Source organism: Erithacus rubecula (assembly GCF_903797595.1).
Source record: "Erithacus rubecula genome assembly, chromosome: 2".
NCBI classification, from domain to species: Eukaryota; Metazoa; Chordata; class Aves; order Passeriformes; family Muscicapidae; genus Erithacus; species Erithacus rubecula.
Window position 1 is genome coordinate 28,072,177 of NC_136685.1, and position 21,707 is coordinate 28,093,883.

Below are 21,707 nucleotides of genomic sequence, written 5' to 3' on the forward strand. Positions count from 1 at the left end.
GTAATTTAGTGGCTGAGAGGGAAAAGACCTGAATTTCCATCTGCCTCACATAAGCATTTCATAGGCTATATATAGGCTTCAGCTCTTTCCAGAAGGCTTGGATTAGAGGCAAAAAAATGCAGCAAGCTAGAATTGATCTGACAAAAAGGATGTTACTGGCAAACAGACTCTGGAATAGAGTACTCAGCAGAGGCAAAGGGACAAAATGGAAGAAAGGGACAACAGAGACATTTTGAGGGGCAAAGTGTAGAGGTGCAATCTTAGTCCCAGAAAATCATCCCGGCCTATGCTTTTATGGAGGTACTTTGGATCCAACTCTGATTTCTCCAGAGCATCTTATCACCCACACGAGAGTGGGAGAGCACCAGTTTCCTCACTGTAAGGTCTCTGCTGCCTGCAAAGCTTTATTTCAGACAGAAACACGCATTCTTGGAGAAACTTCAGAAGGCAAGTTCCGGCTATGGCAGTGTCCATTCAATCAAAAGGCTTTTTTTTTTCTCCACCAGCAGTGGCCTGGAGATGGAGACAGCTGTCCCAAGGATACAGGGGATCCCAAGGAGGCAGGGTGTCCTAGGGACGCGGGCAAGCCCCCCGGCTCTGTGTTTTGGGGTATTTACCTGGCGCAGAGGTGCGGGCCCACTCCCTCAGGGCCGGGGCGGGGCGGGGCGGGGCCGGGCGCGCGCACAGGTGCGGCGGCTCGCGCCGGGCCCCGCCCTTCCCGCGGGCACCACCTGAGGGGCGGGGTCACGCGCGGCGGATGGATACACCACCTGCTGTCGCCAGGTGACCCCTCATCCCCAGGCACCGCTCCGAGCCCTCCTAAAGCCAGGACGGCGGTTTTTGCTCTTTGGGAGGCTCCGCAAAGGGGCGGTGCCGCGGCGCTGCCCTAAGGACCCGGCGGACTATTTGTCACCTCCGGAATAGGGACTGTGGTGGCCGGGTGGGCGTGTGCGCGCGCCAGCCGGTAGCGGGCGGGGAGAGAGGCGGAGGCGTCCGCGCCGCAAGTAGATCCGGTTGAGGAAGTCGGCGCTCGCGGCCGCCGGTTCCCGTGGCCGCGCCAGGGCAGGAGCGCTCCCGGCCCCGCTCCAGCCCCGCTCCAGCCCCGCCATGGCCACCCGCTCCTGCCGCGAGAAGGCGCAGAAGCAGAACGAGCAGCACCAGGCCATCCTGGCCAAGCTGCTGCGGGAGGAGGACAACAAGTACTGCGCGGACTGCGAGGCCAAGGGTACGCGGGGCGGGGGGCGCGGGGCCCAGGCGCGGCGCTGCCCCGGCGGGTCCCGCTCGGGCAGGCTGCGGGCCCGGCTCGGGGCCGCGCCACGTCCGCAGGGCGGCGGGTCCGCGGGCGGCTCCTCCCGACAGCGGGCCCGGGGGCGGCAGCGGGTCGGGCAGGCAGACAGACGGACAGACAGCCTGACCTTTCCGTGCGAGCCGCGCTCCGCTCTGCCGGGGAGCCGGCCGGGCTGCAGCCGCCGTGTCCTCCAGCCGGGAACCCCCGGCCGGCTTTATGCAATGACTGGCCCAGCCCTTTCCTGAAGTTTCACGGCCGCGGCCGCTTCCTGCGCTGCCAGGTATCGATCCGGAGCGGGCTGTGGCCTTCGGGAAGGGACTGGCCGATGCCAGGGGTAGCTGCCAGATGAGCTGGATGTCGGGTGTCCAAAACAATGCACCCTGCCATGCTGACTCAGTCGGAATACCAGGCTCTGTGAATCTGGATGTCTGAGACTGGTTAAATATGTCACAGATGTGGCTTTGGCGATGAATAGAATTTTAAAGGTTATATCGCTGGCAAGTCTTACAGTGCTTTAGTCTAGTTTTTTTCCCCCTGCACAATATTTGCATTTGTATTTACCTTGGATTCTGTGCTTTCGAATGAAAAATTGAATCACATCCCTCTTTCATCTAGGGTCAATTTATTAAGATCTTACTCTAGGTAAGGTGACTCCACAGTAAGTTATTAAGTGCAATGCTTCCTGAATAGCAACTGTGAGTTCACACTGTATGATTACAGAGCTGCTTCGTTCAGTCCTTGTCCACATAAAGTGGAGGTGAAGTGTGAGTGAGCTTCGTTTGAGCAACCAGAAATGGCGCTGTGTTTGTAAATTCTCTTCCCATCTGTGCTACTTTTTTTCACTGTGCAAGTCAAGCTGTGCACATTCAGGAACAAGACTGTGTTGTTCTAATCTAAACTCGTAGAAGTAGATGATATGGATTAAACCAAAGACAATGGTCTTTATATTTTGTAAATAATTCTGTTGAACTGTTTCCTAGCAGAGCTCCTCTTGCCCCCTGACAGCTGGTTACCATGTCAATGACTCTTTACAGTAACCAGTCACTTACTGGCAAAAGCACCTTTATATGTTTTATGTATTATTGACACTTTGTATTTCTGTGCTGAATGCTGCTTGGTGTTATTTGCAGATGAGTTCCGTATCTAAGTTGTTCTGATGTTGTTTTATAACATCGTCCTGAGGGCTGTTGCTCAAGATTACAGAGTCCACAATTCTCTGATTAGTTGTCCTCTCTTCCGAGTTTTCTCTTTCTAATTCTCGCTTAGTCAAAATGTTTATAAGTTTCTGTAGCCCTCAGTGCTCCATATCTTTTGCCCTTTTCAGTTCAGCAGTGCTGACACTTTCAACTTCCTTTTCCTTTTATTTACATTAATGAGTGTTTTTATTTACTGTTCTTTTCTTTGGTGCCTTCTTTCATAAGATCAAGCTTTGGTGTATCTTGAATTTGTTTTGTTTTGTTTTTTTTTTCTGTTCACGTTCTAGAGGACCTGCTAATATCTTGACCAGACTGTCTTCTGCTAGTTCTTTCTCGATTTCTGGTAGACTGTTTTACTTAGGTACCTACTAAAATCTGGTGGCATTTTTGCAAGCCTCTTGCTTTTCTCTTCTGCTTAACTTCTCCTTTGCTGTCTCTGTATGCCGGAAGCATGGCTTGCTTTCACCCTGTCCCCAGGAAAGCTGGCATGAAAGTACTGGGTGATGCAATGTGAGGGACTTGTGGTTTGGCGGTTTCTTTTTTGTTTATTCTAGTCTTCCCTTCAAGTTTAATTTGTATTTGCTTCATCCTGTTGTAGCAATTTTTATTTTAAATCTTGTTTCATACTAGCTTTGTAGTGTTATTTGACTTTGCCTGACTTTTGTGTTTTTTTTATAGTTGGAAGGAGGAGTGTGGAATGATAAACTTGCTTTAGTTGCAGCTGTTCTAAAGGTACTTGACTTGTGGTCATATATACACAGTTTGTCGAGATTTCTTACTTGAAGTTTAGGAAGTTTCCTTCTGGGAAGGAGAGTTGTGTGGACAATTTTGAGATGCCTCCACTATACCCTGAAGTCTGGATTCCTATATACTTCCAGAAGACAGCTCAGAAAAAAGGAAACATTATCTGTTGTTAAGTTGAAAATCAAGTTTGTCATAAGCGTGCAATGCCACTCTTGAACTCTTGCTTATATTAGTTTGTTGAAACTTATTTACCAAAAAAAGTGACAAGGCTGCAGCCAGCTGTTTTTCCTAAAGTGTTTCATGTTTAATCCATGGTGTTTGGGTGCTCATGACTTGCTGCTGTCTGGCAAAGCTGTAGTTTTACTAGTCCTGGAATGCAGAGCTGTCTGAGGCAGCAGCTATTAACGTGGCTCTGTTAACTAACTAGAGCCTGGCAGCTGTCTGGTGTTCCTCAGCCAGTGGGGTCTCCTTCACCTCTTGCAGCACTACCAGCATCCCTTTTGCCTCTGGTCATGTTTGTCATTGTCTGGAGTTCCCTATGGTCAGCTCCACTGGAGAGTCTCCTTATCCTGGATTCTGCAAAAATTAACATGAAGCCATTTAGTCGTAGTTCAGCATGTTTTTAGTTTTCTTAATGTAATGTTTGGTTTTTTTCTTTGAAATGTTGTCCTCTTTAGTTTGTTACTTTCCTCTCTTTGTCTGTCCTTCTCCTTTGTGTTGCTCAGTAGGACCCTCCAAGTTCTGTGTTTTCTTTTTCTGTTCATCTAATTGTGGGCTAACATCATCATTATTAACTCTAGTTGTTTTAACTAAGTTGCAATTGTCTTGGATCTTATTCTGGCAGTACTTAAAAACATTGTTTTCAGTGTGGTCTTTCTGAGACCTGTCGGTTCATCATGGGCACTTAATTGAAATTGATTCCTTTCTCTCACTCTAGTATTATAGTGTCTCTTAAACCTGAAGTATTATATTTACCCTAGGCTTCTTTTCAGATAGTCACATCCAAAGGTTGTGGAAATCTTGCAGATTATATCTGTTTTAACTGCTATTCTTTGAGGCTCTGGCAATTTTTAAGTAGCTAGATATAATTTAAAATCTTATAAATATTATTTTGACCCCCAAAAATGTATTGTGGTCCTATTAGCATATTTACCACTCATTATTTTCATTGCATCTGCTGTAATGCTGCTGTTGAGCTCTTCCTCTGTATCAATAAGGCTGTTCTGCTGGCTTGTACTTCTTGCATCAAAAAGGTGATACAGGATCTTACTATTATCCTGTCACTCCTAAGTTGCTGAGTTAGCTTTCCTTGCCCAGGTATAGGGCTGCCATATGCATTGCCTGAAAAGAAGTTTGAAGCATGCACCTTTTCAGTACTTATTGCATGCTTTGCTCTATGTAAGAATTAGAAAAGCTATTTCTTGGTCATCCTCAAAATAATCTTTCTGTCATTAGCAGTGGTCTTGTATCAAGAGCAAATCCATCCTTTGACTTGTGGTCTACTTCTTCAAGTGTGAGGTATGCAGATACATTGGCTGGCTTTGTAAGGTGAAGAATGCATATGAGGACACATCTGCCAGAGTAACATTAAGTAATAATTAGGATTGCTGACCCTGGCAACAATGTCTAGAAGCGATTTTTATTCTGTATTTGCCTTTTGACTGTTTAAATAGCTGCTATGAATCTGACTGTTGCTGCTAAAATATGTTGGAAACTACCTGTTGTAGGGCCATACGGTAGTTGCCATATGTCACCTTCAAATTGTAAATCTTGCAGCTGTCAGACTAGATGATACTTCTGTGGGGAAGAAGCCTGAAAATTAAAAGGTTCTGGAACTGTCTTTGCAATCACTGAGACTTTTGAAAGAGTGAGGAGGTTGGGATGACATTTGACAAGGCAGTTCTTGTCTGTGTACTGTCTGTTCTTTACATCCCTATCTGAACAGCTGTCTGCATAAGGCAATAGATGTCTTCCCAGAGTTGTATTACTAGGAAGAAGTTAAACTAGTGGGTTTTTTTGTTTGTAGGAAATAGTAGGGTGTGTTGGCAGTACCTTAAGCCATCCCAAAGCTTTGAAAGAGAGGAAACTGAAATTCCTTTGCATTTGAATTTTTCTTACTTTTCATTGTAGAGGGAGGGTAATGCATTTTTTAAGTTATTGTTTCAATACTGATATTTGAATCCCTTAAGCAATAACACCTCTTAGAAATCTGTCAAATCAAGCAAAAAAAAAAGAAAAAATCCTGTAACTGTTAACATCAGTCGGGGACCCTTTGGCTGCAGGGCTGTAATTTGCTATTTCTAAGTATTTTTATAGTTTGTACCTACTTATAACATGCTGGAAGTCTCCTAGACTTGTGTTCTTACTGCTTGGCAGCAAGGCTGGTGTTAGGATGCTGATATTAAATACTAAATCAAGTACTTAGAAGTTGAAGTGTGTGATGAAGCACAAAAGGAGATTAGTTTCAAACATCATTAGGATCAGTTATCAGTCTTATGCTCCCATTTACAGGGACAGTCAGACTAGACCAAGAGGGATGACCTTCAGTTTACAGGCTTGCTTGCTTAGATGGACAGCCCTTTGATTCTGCTGAATATCTTATCCACTTCTAAGAAAAAACAGTGTGAATGTTCTGACATACCTTTTCTGTCTGTTGTGCTTGTATTTGGATGCTGTCTGTAATACCAATGTATTGACTACTGAAGTCTGTAAATTCATCTCGAGAATAATCAAGAAGGCAATTACCCAAGATGAAAATCTGCTTTAGTTTTTTTTTAAACTGTAATCAAGTTAAAAGGACATAATTGAAAACTTGCAGCCTTAGTGTAAACAATTGTAGATGTTTTGGGCCTTCAGAAAAGGTGGATAAATTTCTGTATCAGAGGAGGTGTCCTGGGTTTGTTTTTTTAATGTTTACTTGCTTCATGTCTGATAGTGCTTGATGCCTGTTTAAATGATCTGTTACCAAAATCCTAGTACAAAGAAGCACATTGACACTGTTGCTTGTTCAACCAGATTAAAATTGGTTTACTTTGGTTATAATAATGAAAATGCTTTTCAGTGTTTATAGTTGTACTGTACAGTCATTGACTGTATGCAGCTGAAGACTTGGCCTTTTCCTCTTAAGAGTGACAAGTACAGGCACTTGGGAGTATTGAGAGAGATTGGACAGGAAGGATTGTGGTACCAACATTTATGTAGCTAGAACTTAACTTTAACTTAGCAAACAACTAACCAATCCCAAACATGCTATCTCTTAGCAGTGGGAGAGACAAAAATATAGTTTAAGGGGGCAAACTAGCTATGGAAAGAAATCTGGAATATTCCAGATATGTTTACAGTTGTTCAGATTCTTTTGTGTAGACATTCAGGTCTTGCATACAATCTCTTCTATGGCTGGGAGACCAACTTAAATACTTGTGTGTCATCACTTTTTGTGATGCTCCTTTACTTGTTTGATGTCTGATGTTTTAACTGTCTTAATCTTGGTGTGTTTCTTTCTTGAGCAGATGGATGACTCTTAGAGCTCACTGCCCTCAGCCTGTGCAAGGCATCAGCTTTTGCCTCACTGTCAGTGTAAGAAAGCTTTGTGACAGCTCATTGACTGAGCTCACACTTGGGCGAGGCACTGGTTGCTGTACTTCCTCAGGTGAAATCTTTCCTGTCTTCCTCTGGAGGTGAAGAAATCTCTGGGAGGACACTAGGGGGAATGGAACACAATTGGATTATGCTGGAGGTCAGTTTCACACATCCTCTCTGGTGCAAATTCTAGCCCTTTATTGAAGTTCAAGCACAAAGTACTAGCTTACTAATAGGTGATTGTGCTGTATGGATATTCTGTACCAGTTGTTGCAAATATCACATGTTAATGCAGGTCACTTGATTTAAGAAATTGCTGGTATTTCTTTGTGTGTTTCTGTTGCAGGATTCACATTGCTTCTGCAAGATAAGATTTGTAAAGATCATGTGAGTGTAACAGACTGAATATGAATTGACAGATACAACTGGAGGCCTCTGGCTGTCCAGTGAGGCTGTGCAATATCTTTCCATAAGGAATAATAAGGCAAAGCATTTTGATTCTGGGTTGTTCGTACTTAAGCTTAGCAAATGGAGTGATATATCTTGAACTCTAATAAGAGTAAGGAACTATATCATTGGAAATCCTAGTGATAATCTGGTACTTAGGTGGTAGTTTTCTGGACTTTTTGTCACAGATAGTGCCTTCAGAGACCCTTCAGGACCAGAAACTCACTTCAGTCTCTTAGGGCTGTATAACCAGGATTTTTTTCCTGATTTTCTGCTACTAAATAAAACTACCCCAATGCTCTCATTCTGTGTGCTCTTATCTGTTTGCTGATGCTGTTTGGATGAGATTGAAACTTAGGAATTAGTTGCTGTTGTAGCCCTGAGAAGGATAATTGTCTCCCCCAAGAAAAGAGCCCTTAACATATCTCATTTGATGGGGGGAAAAAAGTATGGCAGCCTTAACTTCAGACTTCTGAGTGGGGTGTTGCAGTGTTGGGTGACACTAGTGGTCCCTATAAGGAAAGGGGTTGTTTCCATCTCCTGACTCTTACAGTGCAGAAAACTATTTTCAAATAAGTTACAGAAAATATGTTTAGCTTTTAATAGAACAGGATTATTTGTAAAGTTGAAGGCTTTATACCCATGTGGGTGCAATCTCTTCTTCAGGACTTGAACGAACTTGACTAGATGAGACTCAAAGCAGCATAATGTAACTTTGAAATTAGCATTGTTCTGACAAGAGGCTGGACTAGGTGACCTCCAAAGATCTCTTTCAACCTGATTAATTCTGTGACTACTTATAATAATAAAAAAAACCCCAAACAATTCCCTCGAATATTTCTATATTGCAAATCTTTAGATACTCTGAGGTGTGTTATACAGATGCAGAAATCCTTACGTGCTTAGTTTGCTGCCCTGTGTTCAGAAGTTGCTGGCAGTCTAAGCTGTTTCTGTTGTGTGGACTGTAAGAATGAAAAGTGGTTATTGCTATTGATGAGACCATTTTCTTGCCTTTTTAAAGTGCAAAACACCCCAGTTCTTTTGATTGGGGCTGCAGGCATGTGTCTTGAAGTGGTCCTGAAGCTGCAGTTCTGCTGCTCTTGAGTGACAAGAAAAAGCTGCTGCTGCAGGATGCTGTTTATATCACTTGATCTTTGCTTTGTTCCTGAATTTCATTTTGTAGAATGAAATGTTGTCTTCCTTCATTGGTCTGGATGCTATAAAGAAGAAAGAACAACTGTCCAGCAGCCTTAAGAGGTCCTTGTACATGATACAGAGGAAGCAATTAGATATATCTATGTGAAAAGCACACTTTTAGGCAGGTACCCTTTCCTGGAAAGGTGACTCCCTCTTTAATGCATGCATTCCGTAGGATTTAACAGAGTCAATTATCAGACATTACTTAGGGAGTAGTCAGCAGTTGATTTAGCTCAGGTGTCACATTGTCTTAGACTGGCTCTGTAAGGTTCATTTAGAATGATTCAGCTTCACTTTAGGAATTCTGGTGCTTCACAGTGTCTCTTGTGGCCACAGCTAAATTCTCCAAGGCATAATGACTTTGCCTTATGAGCAGGTAAAGTTGTTTGGTGATATCTTACTTTCATGCTGAAGTGGTTCTGAAGTTAGGCTGATGAACCCATGACTAGTTAAATCTGTCTTCACTGTACTGTCAGCAAGTATTTTTCTGGTACTATGGCAGAGTAAAATGAGTTAGGACTGAGCTATGATTTTTATTGGCATTGCTGAGTGGCATAGCTCACAGCTGGAGGACTGCAATGGGTAAATACAGGTGCTTAGGAAGGGCAGGCTGGGATGGTGGTAATCTGCTGTGAGAGAAGTGGGGCTGCCTGCAGCTTTACCTGGAGATGGATGAGCCAGTTGAGAGCTTATGGGTCAGGAGTAGTAATGAGGATTTCCTCAGACAGCTCAAGCCCAATGTTCACAGGCTTTCTTGCTTATAGGGTGCTTGGACCACCCTTATTATTTTCTGGGGGGAAAGCAAAGCAGGGAATAAGTAATCAAGGAAGCTTCTGGAATGCATTGATGACTATATCTCAATACTCAGCTACTTAGCTGAGGGCCTGTTTCTTGCAAACAAGCAATGACAGGTTGAGGATGTAAAGGTTAGTAGTCTTGGCTGCACTGGTCATGAGGTAGAAGAGTTCTGAATTGGAGACAGCAAAGCAAAGAGTAGGATTGCAACTATAATCTTCAGAGAGGAAGATTTTCTTCTTTTCAAGGGTCTTATTGTAAGAATCGTTTGGAAGGTGGTTCTGAGCAGAGCTAGGAAATCTGGTTGACTACTTCTTTAAGCTCTAGTGTGGCATATTGCAATAAATAGGAAATGGTATAAAGGCACCAGGTGTCCTGCTTGAATGAATGAGCTGAAAAGGCTCAGACAGAAAAAGGAAGCATGTAATAGGTGGAAGCAGAAACATGTGGCCCAGGGAGAGCCTGGAGACATCATCCAAGAACACAAATGTGTCTAGATCAGAAAGCCAATGTCCATGTGGAGTTTAATCTTACAAGGTAGATGTGACTGGCAACAAGGGAGACATTTACAGATAACTGGCAGAAAAAGGAGTGTATGTAGGCCTACTGCTGAACATGGAGGGAAAATGCTCATAAGAGATGTGGGAAAAACTGAGACATCTAATGTTTCACTTTGTTCTTTACTAGTAAGACTTGCTTTCAGCAACTGTTGGCAAGGGAAGTGTATTCTGTTAGTAGAGAAGGATCAAGTTTGGAATTGCTTGTAGAAACTGGATGTACACAAGTCTGTGAGCTCTGATAGGATGGAGCCAGGAGTGAGATGGGGTGGCCAAGGTAATTTTGTGGTGACTTAACTAAGGTCATGGTGACTGGGGGGATGTGTTTTGGGGGCTGAACTCAAGCAAATGTCCTTACTGTCTCTGAAGTGGGCAAGAAGGAACATCTGGGGAACTGCAGTCAGCATTGCCTCTGTTCCTGAAAAAGTGACAGGCCAAATTATCCTGAAAATACATATGAAGAATAATGGTGGGCAGTAGTTGGTATGGATTAATCAAGGGGCTATGATGTGTGACCAGCCTGATAACAGCCTTCCACACTGAACTGAGCAAGATGACTGCCTGGTGGATGGGAACGATGCATGTTTTCTTACCTTGGGCTTTTGTGAGGTTTTGGAAACTGTCTTGTAACTCCTTCTTGGGTATGTTGATGAAATGCTTTCTGAATAAAGGCACAGTGGGGTGGATTGAAAATAGCTTAGAGGCTAAAATGCCAGGCTCAGGGTAGTGATCAACATACTAAAGGTGAGTGGGAGGCCAGTCCCTTTTGGTGTAGCTCAGGGGTTGTTATTGAGGCCAGCACTGTTTAACATCTTCATTAATAACTTGTGTGACAGGATAGACTCCTCCCTTGGCAAACTTGATGGGATGCAAAACTGGGAGGAGTGGTTGATAAACCAGATGGATGTGCTGCTACTCGGGAGCAGGCAAGTGAACAAGTGGAAGAAATGGGCCAGCAGGAATGTTGTGAAGTTCAACAAAGGGAAATGCATAGCTCTGCCCCCAGGGAGGGCGTGTTGGCAGTGCAAAAGACATGCTGTGGATCAAAAATTGGTCATGGATCAGTAGAGCACCCTTGCCACAAAGAAGACAAACAACATCTTGGACTGAATTTCCAGAAGAGCATGGTCAATGTCTGGGGGAGGAGATCCTTTCCTCAGCATTGCTGAGACTGTTTCTGTAGTGCTGTCCTGTTCTTGCCTCCACAAAGAAACATGGACAGACTAGAGTAAGTGTAGCAAAGTGGCATGAAGGGAAAGTCAGTGTTCCTTACAGTCAAGTGAAGGCTGAGAGCACTGAGATTCTTTAACCTGGAGAAGCCTGCTCGAGGGTTCTTATGCTTGTGTGTAATAAATACCTTTCTGGTGATACAAAATAAAGATGATGGAGGCAGACTTGTCTGTGATATCTAATGATAGGACCAAAAGGCAATAAATGCAAGTGAAAACACAGGAAATTCCACTGAAAGATAAGTTGCTTTGGTTTAGGTTTTTGTTGGTTTGTTTTATTTTGGTTTTGGTTTTTTTTACTCTAGGAAAGGCTGAATAGAATCAAGTTGCCTGGAGAAGCTGTGGAGCATGCAGCGTGCAAGCACCAAAACTCTGACTGGGAACAGTGCTAAGCAACCTTCTGTGTTTTCTGTGCTCTGAGCACCAGGTCTTGGACTAGCTGATCTTCCAGTGTCCCTTCCAGTCTCTGCTACTTCAGATCTATTTCACTTGTTGAATCACTTACAAGCTGATAGGGAGTCCCATTGCAGATACCATGTAATTTGTTTCCTTTCTCCCCAGTGTGCAAGTATCAGTCATGTCAATTCAAAGTAGATTCTTTGTTTAAAGTTGAAGTCCTTTATGAGGAAGTGGTTAAACAGTAGTAAAAACACTGTAGCAGAGCTTTGAGTTTTCAAGAAATACAGAAATCTTGCTGTTGTTTATGCATCCAGAGACAAAAAGAACCAAATCTAGCCACTTGAAGCAACTGGGAATGGACATGCTGTGGTAAAAGGGTTACTCATATCTTGTGGTGACCGAAATGTTTAAGCCTTGACAGGACAACCTTCACAACTTTAACTACTCTGTAGAGCTGGTAGAAAGTTGCTTAGAGCAAGTGTCCCTTGTGTCAAAAAATTTCCTTGGATCTTAAAACTGCTGGTTTGAATTCCATGTTATAACTAACAATGGTATCTTCTGGAAGACTGGGGCAAAAAAGTTTCCTGTTTCCTACAGATTCCTGTTTTTCTTCTATTCTGGCTTCTTATTTGATTAATGTTTGCTGAGAGCTTGAGCAGTATTAGTTCTCTTGCATTTCTCTCTTGAATGGCTTCACAAAAATCCATTCAAAACTGCTTTATTGTCTTTGTGATAACTTGACAAATTTAAAATTTGAATGATACCTATATATCTTCATTTACAGTAGACTCTGACTATGTGATATATTCCTAACTCCTTATTTTCTGTTGTCTTGTCTTGATCACTTGTTGCTTTCCATTACGTTGTAAACTTGTGTGTCTCAGTGTATATTCTCAAGGAGCTCCTGCCCAGTGCTATGAAATGATCCAATCAAGAGAAGCTGAGTTCCTGGCTTGTTTCCTGCTCATCCAAAATACTGATGAGATTTGTCGTTCTCTGACCAGAGAAGCCAGATGCTTTTCTGCTCTGAGATAATGGTCTGAAGAGGAGGAGGAACTTGGAGGAATGGAGGACATCCCTGTTCTGCAAGTCTGTGGTACATGTGGATATAGAGAGTGATAATGTTGTAGGTTATGGACTCAGTGGCAAGATTTATGGGGGAAGCTGATCTGTGTGGTTTTTGTGTTCTGCCTGTCTCAGTAGTCTTAAACTGCCAATTTCTCCTTTCCTTCCTTCAGGAAAGGTGTTTGTTTCAGGTAGATGATGGAGGAAAAGGAGGTAGTGACTGCAGCTCAGTCCTGTAAGAGTGGAGCTGTGGTCAGCCATGTGTGATAGTGGGAGGCAATGTTGCTGAGCAACTGACTTTGCAGGTGTGGTGTGGTAAAGGAGCAGTTCTTTCTCCAGAAGCTGTGCCAGGCTATGATTTTGTGTTTAAAAAAGAAGGGGGAAAAAAAAAAGAGTAGGTAGCTTTCTCTCTTGCATGGATGAAGAAAGGAATGCAATATTCCACATTCAGCTATTGATTGCTGTACAGTAATCCAGTGCATTTTTACTGAAGTCTTCAAATGGAAATTAGTAAAGTTTCATAGTACAGGACTTCATTGGTAGGATTAGTAGTAGTCCTATAAGAAATACTGCAAAAGACAATGGAAGTGATTTATCCTGTAACTTGTTATTTCTGAATACAGCTGAACTTGAAGGTGGATTCAAAACATGGCAGTGAGGGACAATCAGGAACGAATGATCATTTGAAATAAGATCCTGGCAATGTGTGCTGAAGTAATTTGGGTTTAAATTTGTCATTTGTAACAATTTATACAAGCAACCAGTGTATTGATAAGTAATGATGCTTTTATAATATAGGGATTGATTATCCCATTAAAGTGTGTATATATGGGGTATTTGTTCAGTTGCCTGTTATCTGTAGAATGGCAGAAATATCCCTTTAAACATGGCAAATGTCGCAGTTTATGTGCAGATCTTCAGAGGAAGCGTGCTCACACACTCAGGCAGGGGTGAAGCCAGAGAGACGTGTCAGTAAGACACTGAGTACAGGCATTTTTTGGTCTTTGTTCTCATTGCCAAGTGATACCTGGGTTATCCTCAATGTTAAATGCATTAGCTGCTGTACTAGTGTTGTCTGAGAGGGGCCTAACTTTCCATAGCAGCACTCATGGTGATGTGCTTTGCAGCTCTAGAGGGATGTTGATGACAAACCAGTGTTTCAGGTGGTGCTTAGCAGTGAAAGTGCAGTATCAAGGCTGTCTCTTCATCCTCCCCCCAAAGGCCACTGAACCAGAGGTGGACAAAAGTTTGCAAGGGGATGTAGCCAGGGCAGCTGACCCAAACAAACCTAAGGGATAGGCAAGTGCAAAGTAAAATTAGTAAAAGCTAAGAGAAAGCAGGGGGATGGGGAGGTTTTGTTGTTAGGGTGTTTGTCTTCCAGAGCAACCAACTGTGTACTGAGACCTTACTGGATATCACCTGCTGACAGGAGAACAAATATTTTTCTTCTTACTTCTGCACATGGTCTTTGCTTTTCTTTATTAAACTGCCTTTATCTTGACCCATGGGGTTTCTTATTTTCTCCTCTTTGGTGGGTGCATGATGACCAGATGTGGTTATCCATCACAACTGATGAGGGTTTCTTGTGTGTTCTAAGTACAGAGTAACTGTCATTCTCATTGGTAGACTATGAAGCCTTGGTTCAATTTTCTAGGTGTTCTGCAGCATAGACCAAGCAACTTCTGAAAGAAGTGCTTCTAAATACCCCTTGACACTTGCCTTGTTCAGTATGATTTCTGTGAAGCTTGAGTGTTCATGGAGTCCTTGCTTATAAAAGTTACTCCAAAAATATATTTATAGAATGAAAAGATTCTGTCCAGTGTTTGGTCTTAAGTGAGAATTTAAAAATACAACAGATCCAAGATCTCATGCTTGAGAGTCTTGCAGAGTTTTGAGAGCACACTTGGAGAATTGGTAACTTTTCAAGCAACCTTAATCCTACTTTGAACTCATACTCATAATTCTGTATTCCAGAATGAATGCAGCTGACAGCTTTGATATTGTATTCCATTTCTCTTCTGGCATCTGAAGAAAATGGTATTTTGAGGAAAAATACTGTACAGCCACAACTTATTTTCTACTCAAAGTATGGAAGATCACTTTGGAAAAATAACTTCCCCAAAAAAAGCTCTCAATTTTCTCTCAAGTTTTTTGAAATGCAAATCTAGTTAAATCAGCTGTGAAGAACTCTACTTAAAAGTAAATTTGGTCTTTCCTTTCTCAGTCACATTTAGGTGATATAATGATGTCTGAGTATTGATGATTGTCATGCTGGAATGTTTAACTGTGTTAGTTTGAATTATATTTAATTTATCATCGTGCAGGAGACCAGCATAGATTTTGGAAGCAAGAAGATCTTTTTAGAAAAATGCAAAGCACACTTATGCCTTTAACGTGTGGCATGATGCATTTGACTTGGATATAAAGAAGTTACTTTGTGGTTAAAAAAAGGCAAAATTTTCAAATACTGGATTTAATTTTTCCTCAAAGAGATGGTACAATATACCTTGGAGCTGTTCAGAACAACTGAACAAAGCCCTAAGCGGTGTGATCTAATTAGATCTGACTGAAACATCAGGTTAATCCAGGTGACCTCAGGAAGTTCATTTATGCCTAGATGATAGATTTTTTTGTTCACTGACTGAGGAAATACAGAAGTTGTTTAGCACCTGATCTTTAAAAGATGCATCTCACAGAGCATAAATACCTTCTGTTGTGTGTATTGGCTCAAAGCCAGCTTCAGGGAGGGGTGTTTAAGCACTCTAAGGTGTGATCTGTTTGCTGAGACTTGGGCAGAGTGCAATAATGGGGGTGTAGCTACCCTGGCATGCAGGTCCTGGGCATTTGTGGGAAGGGTTTGTGTCTATGACACTGGAGCTTCAAGTGGAGAAGAGGTGTGATTCTGCCTGTCCTCTTTGGCTTTCTCTTTTCTCCTGGACTTTTAATTCAGTTTCCTGAGCTCCACTGAAAGTCCAGCTCTGAAGGTATATATAGATATATCTATATAATATATCTATATTATATATTATATATAATATATAATAATATATATATTATATTATTATATATATCATGACAGTAAACATGAGGGTCAAGACTAGAGTTGCATTTGTAGGCCATTCCTGTGTCTAAACACTGTGGTATAGTAGTGTTTGAGGGTTATAGGCTCTCTGTAAGTAAGTGAGATGAATGATGCAGCCTAAAAATCTATTTGATCTGATCTACATGACCTGAAGAGGATCAGACAGCATGTAGAGGAGGAGTGTAGGTGACTGTCTGCAGTGAATGTGGATTTTATGGATGTGGATGCCAGTGGGATGGCAGAGAGACTCGGAAGAGTAAATGCAAGAACTCATGGGTTGAGATACAGACAGGTAAAGTTGTGCCCACAAGCAAAGCAAAATGGGGAATTAATTCACTACTTAGCATCAGCAGGTGGGTGTTCAGCCTTCTCCAGGAAAAGCAGGGTTCTGTCACATGCAACAGTTCTGTACTTAATTCAGCTGTCTCTCCTTTCTCCTTCTTACTCCAGCTTTTATTGTTGAGCACAGTGTATGTGATGTCCCTTTGGTCAGATGGGGTCAGGTGTCTCAACTGTGTCCCCTTCTGTCCTCTTGCCCACCCTCACCCTCCTCATTGGTAGGACAGTCTGAAGAGCAGAAAAGGCCTCAGAGTTATGTAAGCACTGTTCAGCAATAGCTAAAACATTGGTGTGTTATTGACACCGTTTTGGTCACAGATTCAGAACACACCACCATATGGCTTTCTGTGAAGAAAATAAACTACATCCCCACACAATGAATATAGCAGAAAGGATTAGAACAAGAAACAATCTGGCTGGTCATTACAGATTATTTCAGTGTATTTCTACTGTCTAGAGCCTGAAATTTGGCACTTTGCTCATGGCTTGGACAGGTGGGCTTTTTGCTCAGTATAAACTGGCTGGGTGGCCAGGCCCATAGACTAGTGAATGGAGTCACATCTGTCTGGTCACTAGTGGGGCTCCCCAGGGCTCAGTCTTTGGTCAGTCCTGTTTAATACCTCTTATCAGTGATCTGGATGAATGGGTTGAGTGTACCCTCAGTCAATTTACAGATGATCCCAAGCTGGGTGGGACTGTTGATTTGCTGGAGGGGGCAGGAAGGCTCCACAGAGGGATCCCAACAGGCTCTATTGATGGCTGAGGTCAGTTGTATGGGGTTCAACAAGGCCAAGAGCTGGGTCCTGCACCTGGGTGACAACAATACCCTGCAGTGTGGGAGCAGAGTGGTTAGAAAGCTGCCTGAAAGGACCTGGAGGTGCTGGTGATAACAGCTGAGTGTGAGTCAGAATGCACCCAGGTAGCCAAGAAGGCCAATGGCATCCTGGCCTGTATCAGCAGTAGTGTGGCCAGCAGGAGCAGGGCAGGGATTGTCCCTCTGTGCCTGGCACTGGTGGGGCTGCACCTCACATTCTGTGTCCAGTTCTGGACCCCTCACTGCAGGAAAGACACTGAGGTGCTGGAGTGAGTCCAGTGAAGGGCAGTGGAGCTGGTGAAGGGTCTGGAATGCAAGTCCTGTGAGGAGCAGCTGAGGGAGCTGGGGTTGGAGAGGAGGAGGCTCAGGGGAGCTCTTATCAGTCTCTAAAACTCCCTGAAAAGATGTAGCTAGGTGGAGGTTGGCCTTTTCTCACAGGTAGCCAGTGACAGGACAGGAGGAAATGGCTTCAAATTGTGCCAGTGAAGGTATAGATTAGATATTGGGAAAGATTTCTTCACAGAAGAATTGGTCAGACGTTGGAACAGGCTGCCCAGCTCCACTGCCTGAAGTGCACTATCCCTGGAAGTATTAAAGAATGGGTAGATATACTACTTGGCCATGTTTGGTTAATGGTAGAAATTTAGGATCTAAGATGTCTTTTCCAGACAGATTCTATGGCTCTTGGATAAAGAGGCTTGAATCTCTGGTTTCTCTGCATCTGCAGATTTAGGTTCTTGTTGGAAGGATTATAGAAGTGCATTTACCTTTTTTGTTATGTACGAGAAAGCACATCTCTGGAGTCCTGAGGACTGCACGGAGGTAGTACTGTTTGTGGAGTGTGTACTTAAGGATCTCTTCTGTAATATTTAAGGAAGAATGGTAAAGGGAAGCTGATTAATGTGATGGCTAGATGATGCTTGTTGTAGAGAAAGGTTTGTTCTTGTTAATGGCAAACAAGATACATTAGAAGCCTGTCTTGCAAATAAATCTTCTCTGAGATTTTTGTGGTAGTTAAAGGAAGAACTTCAATTATTGACTGAAGGGTTTTTTTAAAGCAGGTGTTTATGTAATATTTATCTTTTGCCTGGGTAATGAAAGGGGTTATTACATCTAACAGAGCAATGTAGATTTATACTTTTCAGTGATGCTTTTACTTAATGCTTAGTTATCAGCTTATAAAAACATTTTGTAGGATCTCGCAGTTCCCCAGTTTCCTTTTATTTCTGCAGATAAAAGAAATACAAATTGCAAAGTTAAGACAGTGTTTCAGCATTTTCTTGCTGACAAGGGAAAAATTGCAGTCAAGACCTGCTCCAGAAGCTTTCTACTAATACTGTAATATGCTACATAACCTTGTCTTTTTTAGAAAGTACCAAATGCTGCTACCAAGAAATGACAGCTTGCACACCTTATTCTTGCAGCCTGAACTCTGACACATCAGTCTTTCTTGTCACGAGTGAACAGGCAGGATAAAATTGTAGCACTACCCCTTAGCCAAATTGAAATTTTATTTCTGAAGCCATTAGGTTATTGAATGTTCCAGTGTTGACACCACTGTCATCTCTGATACCTGGGACACTGACTTTACTTTCCAGAGGGTGCTGTAGCTCCCACAAGGCTGGTGGGAGTGCTGTGACTGTGTCCTGTGTCCTCTGCACCTGTTCTCCCTGCACAGTCACAGTCGCGTGCTCAGGCTCTCCGGGCGTGGTTGCCAGCCAAGGGTCAGGAGCTGCTCTTGTGACAGTTCAGAAGTTGATTATGATTCTGCTTGCCTGGGTGGTGTGAGGATGGGTGAAATCTGAGGTGTGGAGTACTTCCAAATCAGGAATGCAACCTTTGGGAGATATTTTTAATGAAAACATCCGTTTAACTTAGCATTTTTCCTTTAAAACTAAGTGTTTTAATTAAGTAGGTGTTCTTTTTAGATCCTGTCATCTCATTTCTAAGATAATAGGAGGTCTTGGTGATGTCTTAGGGAACAAATCTCAAAAAACTAACATAATCTCAATATTCTCAATTTATGATGAACTCTAAATATTGTATTTTATTTCACAACTTAGCTTTTATGTCCTATAATCACCTAATATTTGATGAAATTACTTTATTTTGGAAAAGGAAGTTTATATTCTTACAGTCAAAGATTTTTAGTAACTGACTATTTATTAATAAAAGGCAAAAAAAAATTTCACTTTGTCACCTTATAAGATTGCTTGTGCGAAGTGGCTGTTAGACAAGAAAAAGACCTTTTCATTACAAGAATAAACTGACATTACCTGTGTATCTCCAATAGCTGATGTAACCAACCAGTCCTCTGATTTACAAAGTGCACTTTCATATTCCATGCTTAATTTTCTGTTTAAAGCTTTTGCTGTTTGAAATTACTTGGATTCATTCCAGAATTCAAGTTGTTATGAAGCCAGCCACTTGATTTTGTGGCTTAAACATAGAATTGAAGGAACATTCATGTCACTGTAATTCTTTTCTAGTCGAGGCTTGATACAACCCTTGTAATTTCCTTTGAAATGCTTTTAGCAGTTTTTGATGCTGCAGAAGCAAATGGGCAAGTAAGCTGAAGGAATAATTGAAACTGATACATATTTCTCTCTGACTGGGACAGGGTTGTGCAGGGGTAGAGTTGCATTCATTATACTTCTCTAGAGCCTCTTTGGAGTTGTGAATAGGCTGCACTTAATTAATTTTTTGATAGCTTTCTTGAAAAATGGTTGTCCAAACCAGAAGACAAACTTGGAAGAATTCTGTCCATGGAACTCTTTACCACCTACAAGACACGGGCTAAAAATAGCTAAGCAATGCCTCTAAGATTTGTTTTCCCACTGTTCCTGCAATATACCTTGAACCATATGAATCTAGCTGCTATTGAGCTGGGCTCTGAAACGGTGTACTTGAGTTGGCTGCATTCAGTGCAACTTCATGCTGTTGAGTCTGATTTTATTTAAAAATATGAAAACACTGTGTTACAAACAGTTCTTGTTTGAACTCCTGTCATGCTTTTCTAAATGTGGTAAATTTAATGTTCTCAAATTCTGGTCTTGACTCTAACACAGGCTTACTAAGCCAGCTGTAAGAGACTGCTAACAACTACCATTTATGCCATTTGCTGCATACTTTGGCACCTTAAAAGGCTGTAAAGACTGAGCTTGTGTGATTTTCCCAGTAATGGGTATGGAGATAAAACAAGGAAGCCTCTTCTACTGTGAAGGAAATTATGCTTAATGTGGGGAGTGACATGAGAACATGCTTCAGGCTATTTGTTCTGTTTAATCAGAAAATAATTCAGTGGATCAAGTGAAAAGTAAATAGCCCTTTATCAGTAGTCTCAAAAGACTTAAGGTTCAAGGGCCTTGAAGAACATTTCATAGAATAAAGATTCTTGTACTGTGGTTCTTGCATGATTTCCTTTGCTCGAAGATCTTTATGCAAGATCTTTTATTCTTTCAAAAGATTTGCTTAATTCACAAAGTCTGTTTCAGTGGACATTAACATTGCAATTAAGCTTTTCATGTTGGTGGTGGGTGAGTGCTGTTTTCTTAAAGGATTTGTTTCAATCCTCCCACCCCATCCAGCCCAGGAGTCTGTGAACCGGAGATGGTGGATCTGTCTTGCGTATGAAAAATGAAGCGACCGCCAATGAAATTAGTAAGAGATGGTCTTTGAACCAGCAGGATTAGACTGAAAATGCCTGATAGTAAATTATTTGTTTGGAGCACTTCAGTATTATTTTGACTTAATCACTGTTTCTAGTGTGGTATGTTTTGAGGAGAGAAACTTGGAGGAATCTCTGTAAGTTCTGCCTTGTTCTTTTGTTCTTCACTGAGTAGTCACTGGAGAAGGGACTGTTTTGTGTTGATTCTGATCTTCTTGTATTGAATTGAATTATGTAAAATACAACTGCTGCTTACATGTTTTTCTTTCTTTTCTCTCCACCTGCTATGTAAGGGCGCTTGTCTCCTGTTCACAATCTTTATTTGTATCTCAGCTTGGAGAAGTTACAGATGTTTCCTAAAGATTTTCTTTCCTAACTTAGTTGAAATCTTGAGTATCGGAGCACTTGAGCAGTATGAATTGGGTGTGGGAGTACTGCAAAGAGGGAGCATTGCATGGGTAGGCTCGGATTGATGCAACGACTGAGGCTTTCTCTGGCCAAAAGTGGTAGCTTTTGGGAACTGGCTATCAACCACTCAGAATGAGTCAGGTGTGTAGCTGTCCTTGTAGTTAATTCTCTGTTCCACAAGATGGAGCCAGTTCTTTGGCAAATCAAGTCTGTCAAACAGCAGCAGGATTTGGGGAAACAAATGGGAATTAAAGTAACTTCACTGTGTTTTATGGGTAAAGGACAGGCAGGGTGCTGTTGAGAGAAAAAAGGAATTGTAGTCTGTGAAAAGTCTTTAAAGATGTTTGCCCAAGATAAGTTTGCTACAGATAATATTAGAAATGCAAAGTTAGTACTCTGTTATGTTAATACTTTACTTCCTTCCTTGGAAGAATTTTTAACTGATAATTGCAAGAATATAAAGTGAAAGCTAACTTTGTGTTTATGTGCCTCTATCATGCAAACCTTATTTAAAGGTCATGTTGACAAATAGATGGTTGTATCATGTAGAAGTGCATTAGGAGAGTTTGTCAGCAATGTATGAATTTTTGTGCCTTCTTCAGTCAGCTTCTGTCTAAAATAGTGGAGCAGAACACATGGTCCTTACTCAGTGAGTTAATGGGGACAGAGAAGAAAGTGGTATTTGGGAGTACATGTGCAAACATTAAACACGTGCGAGGAATGAGTCCAGTTTAAATAATATGGAGAAATCTGTCATCAAAATTGTATCCTGAAAAAAGAGTGTGAGGGGAAAAGTGGGAAAGATTTTGAAATACATTGAGAGAAAAACTTTTGCCTCACCAGAGAATATGTAAAAATGATGCCTTTTTCACAAAATTCACACTTTGATGTGCACTTTAGA

The 21,707-nt window shown here is 42.0% G+C and overlaps 1 protein-coding gene across 4 annotated transcripts in view; it reads left to right on the plus strand.

Moving 5' to 3' along the window:
* The first annotated feature begins 745 nt into the window (after nucleotides 1–745).
* The window catches only part of SMAP1 (small ArfGAP 1), an 85,277-nt gene continuing 64,315 nt past the window's right edge, over nucleotides 746–21,707 (plus strand). The window contains exon 1 of one of the 4 annotated variants that reach the window (XM_079330809.1): nucleotides 746–1,225. In XM_079330809.1, coding sequence (XP_079186935.1) covers nucleotides 1,108–1,225 — 118 coding nt within the window. In that variant the 5' untranslated portion in view covers nucleotides 746–1,107. The remainder of the gene's footprint in view (nucleotides 1,226–21,707) is intronic. The other 3 variants (XM_079330810.1, XM_079330812.1, XM_079330811.1) reach the window with 3 other exon arrangements.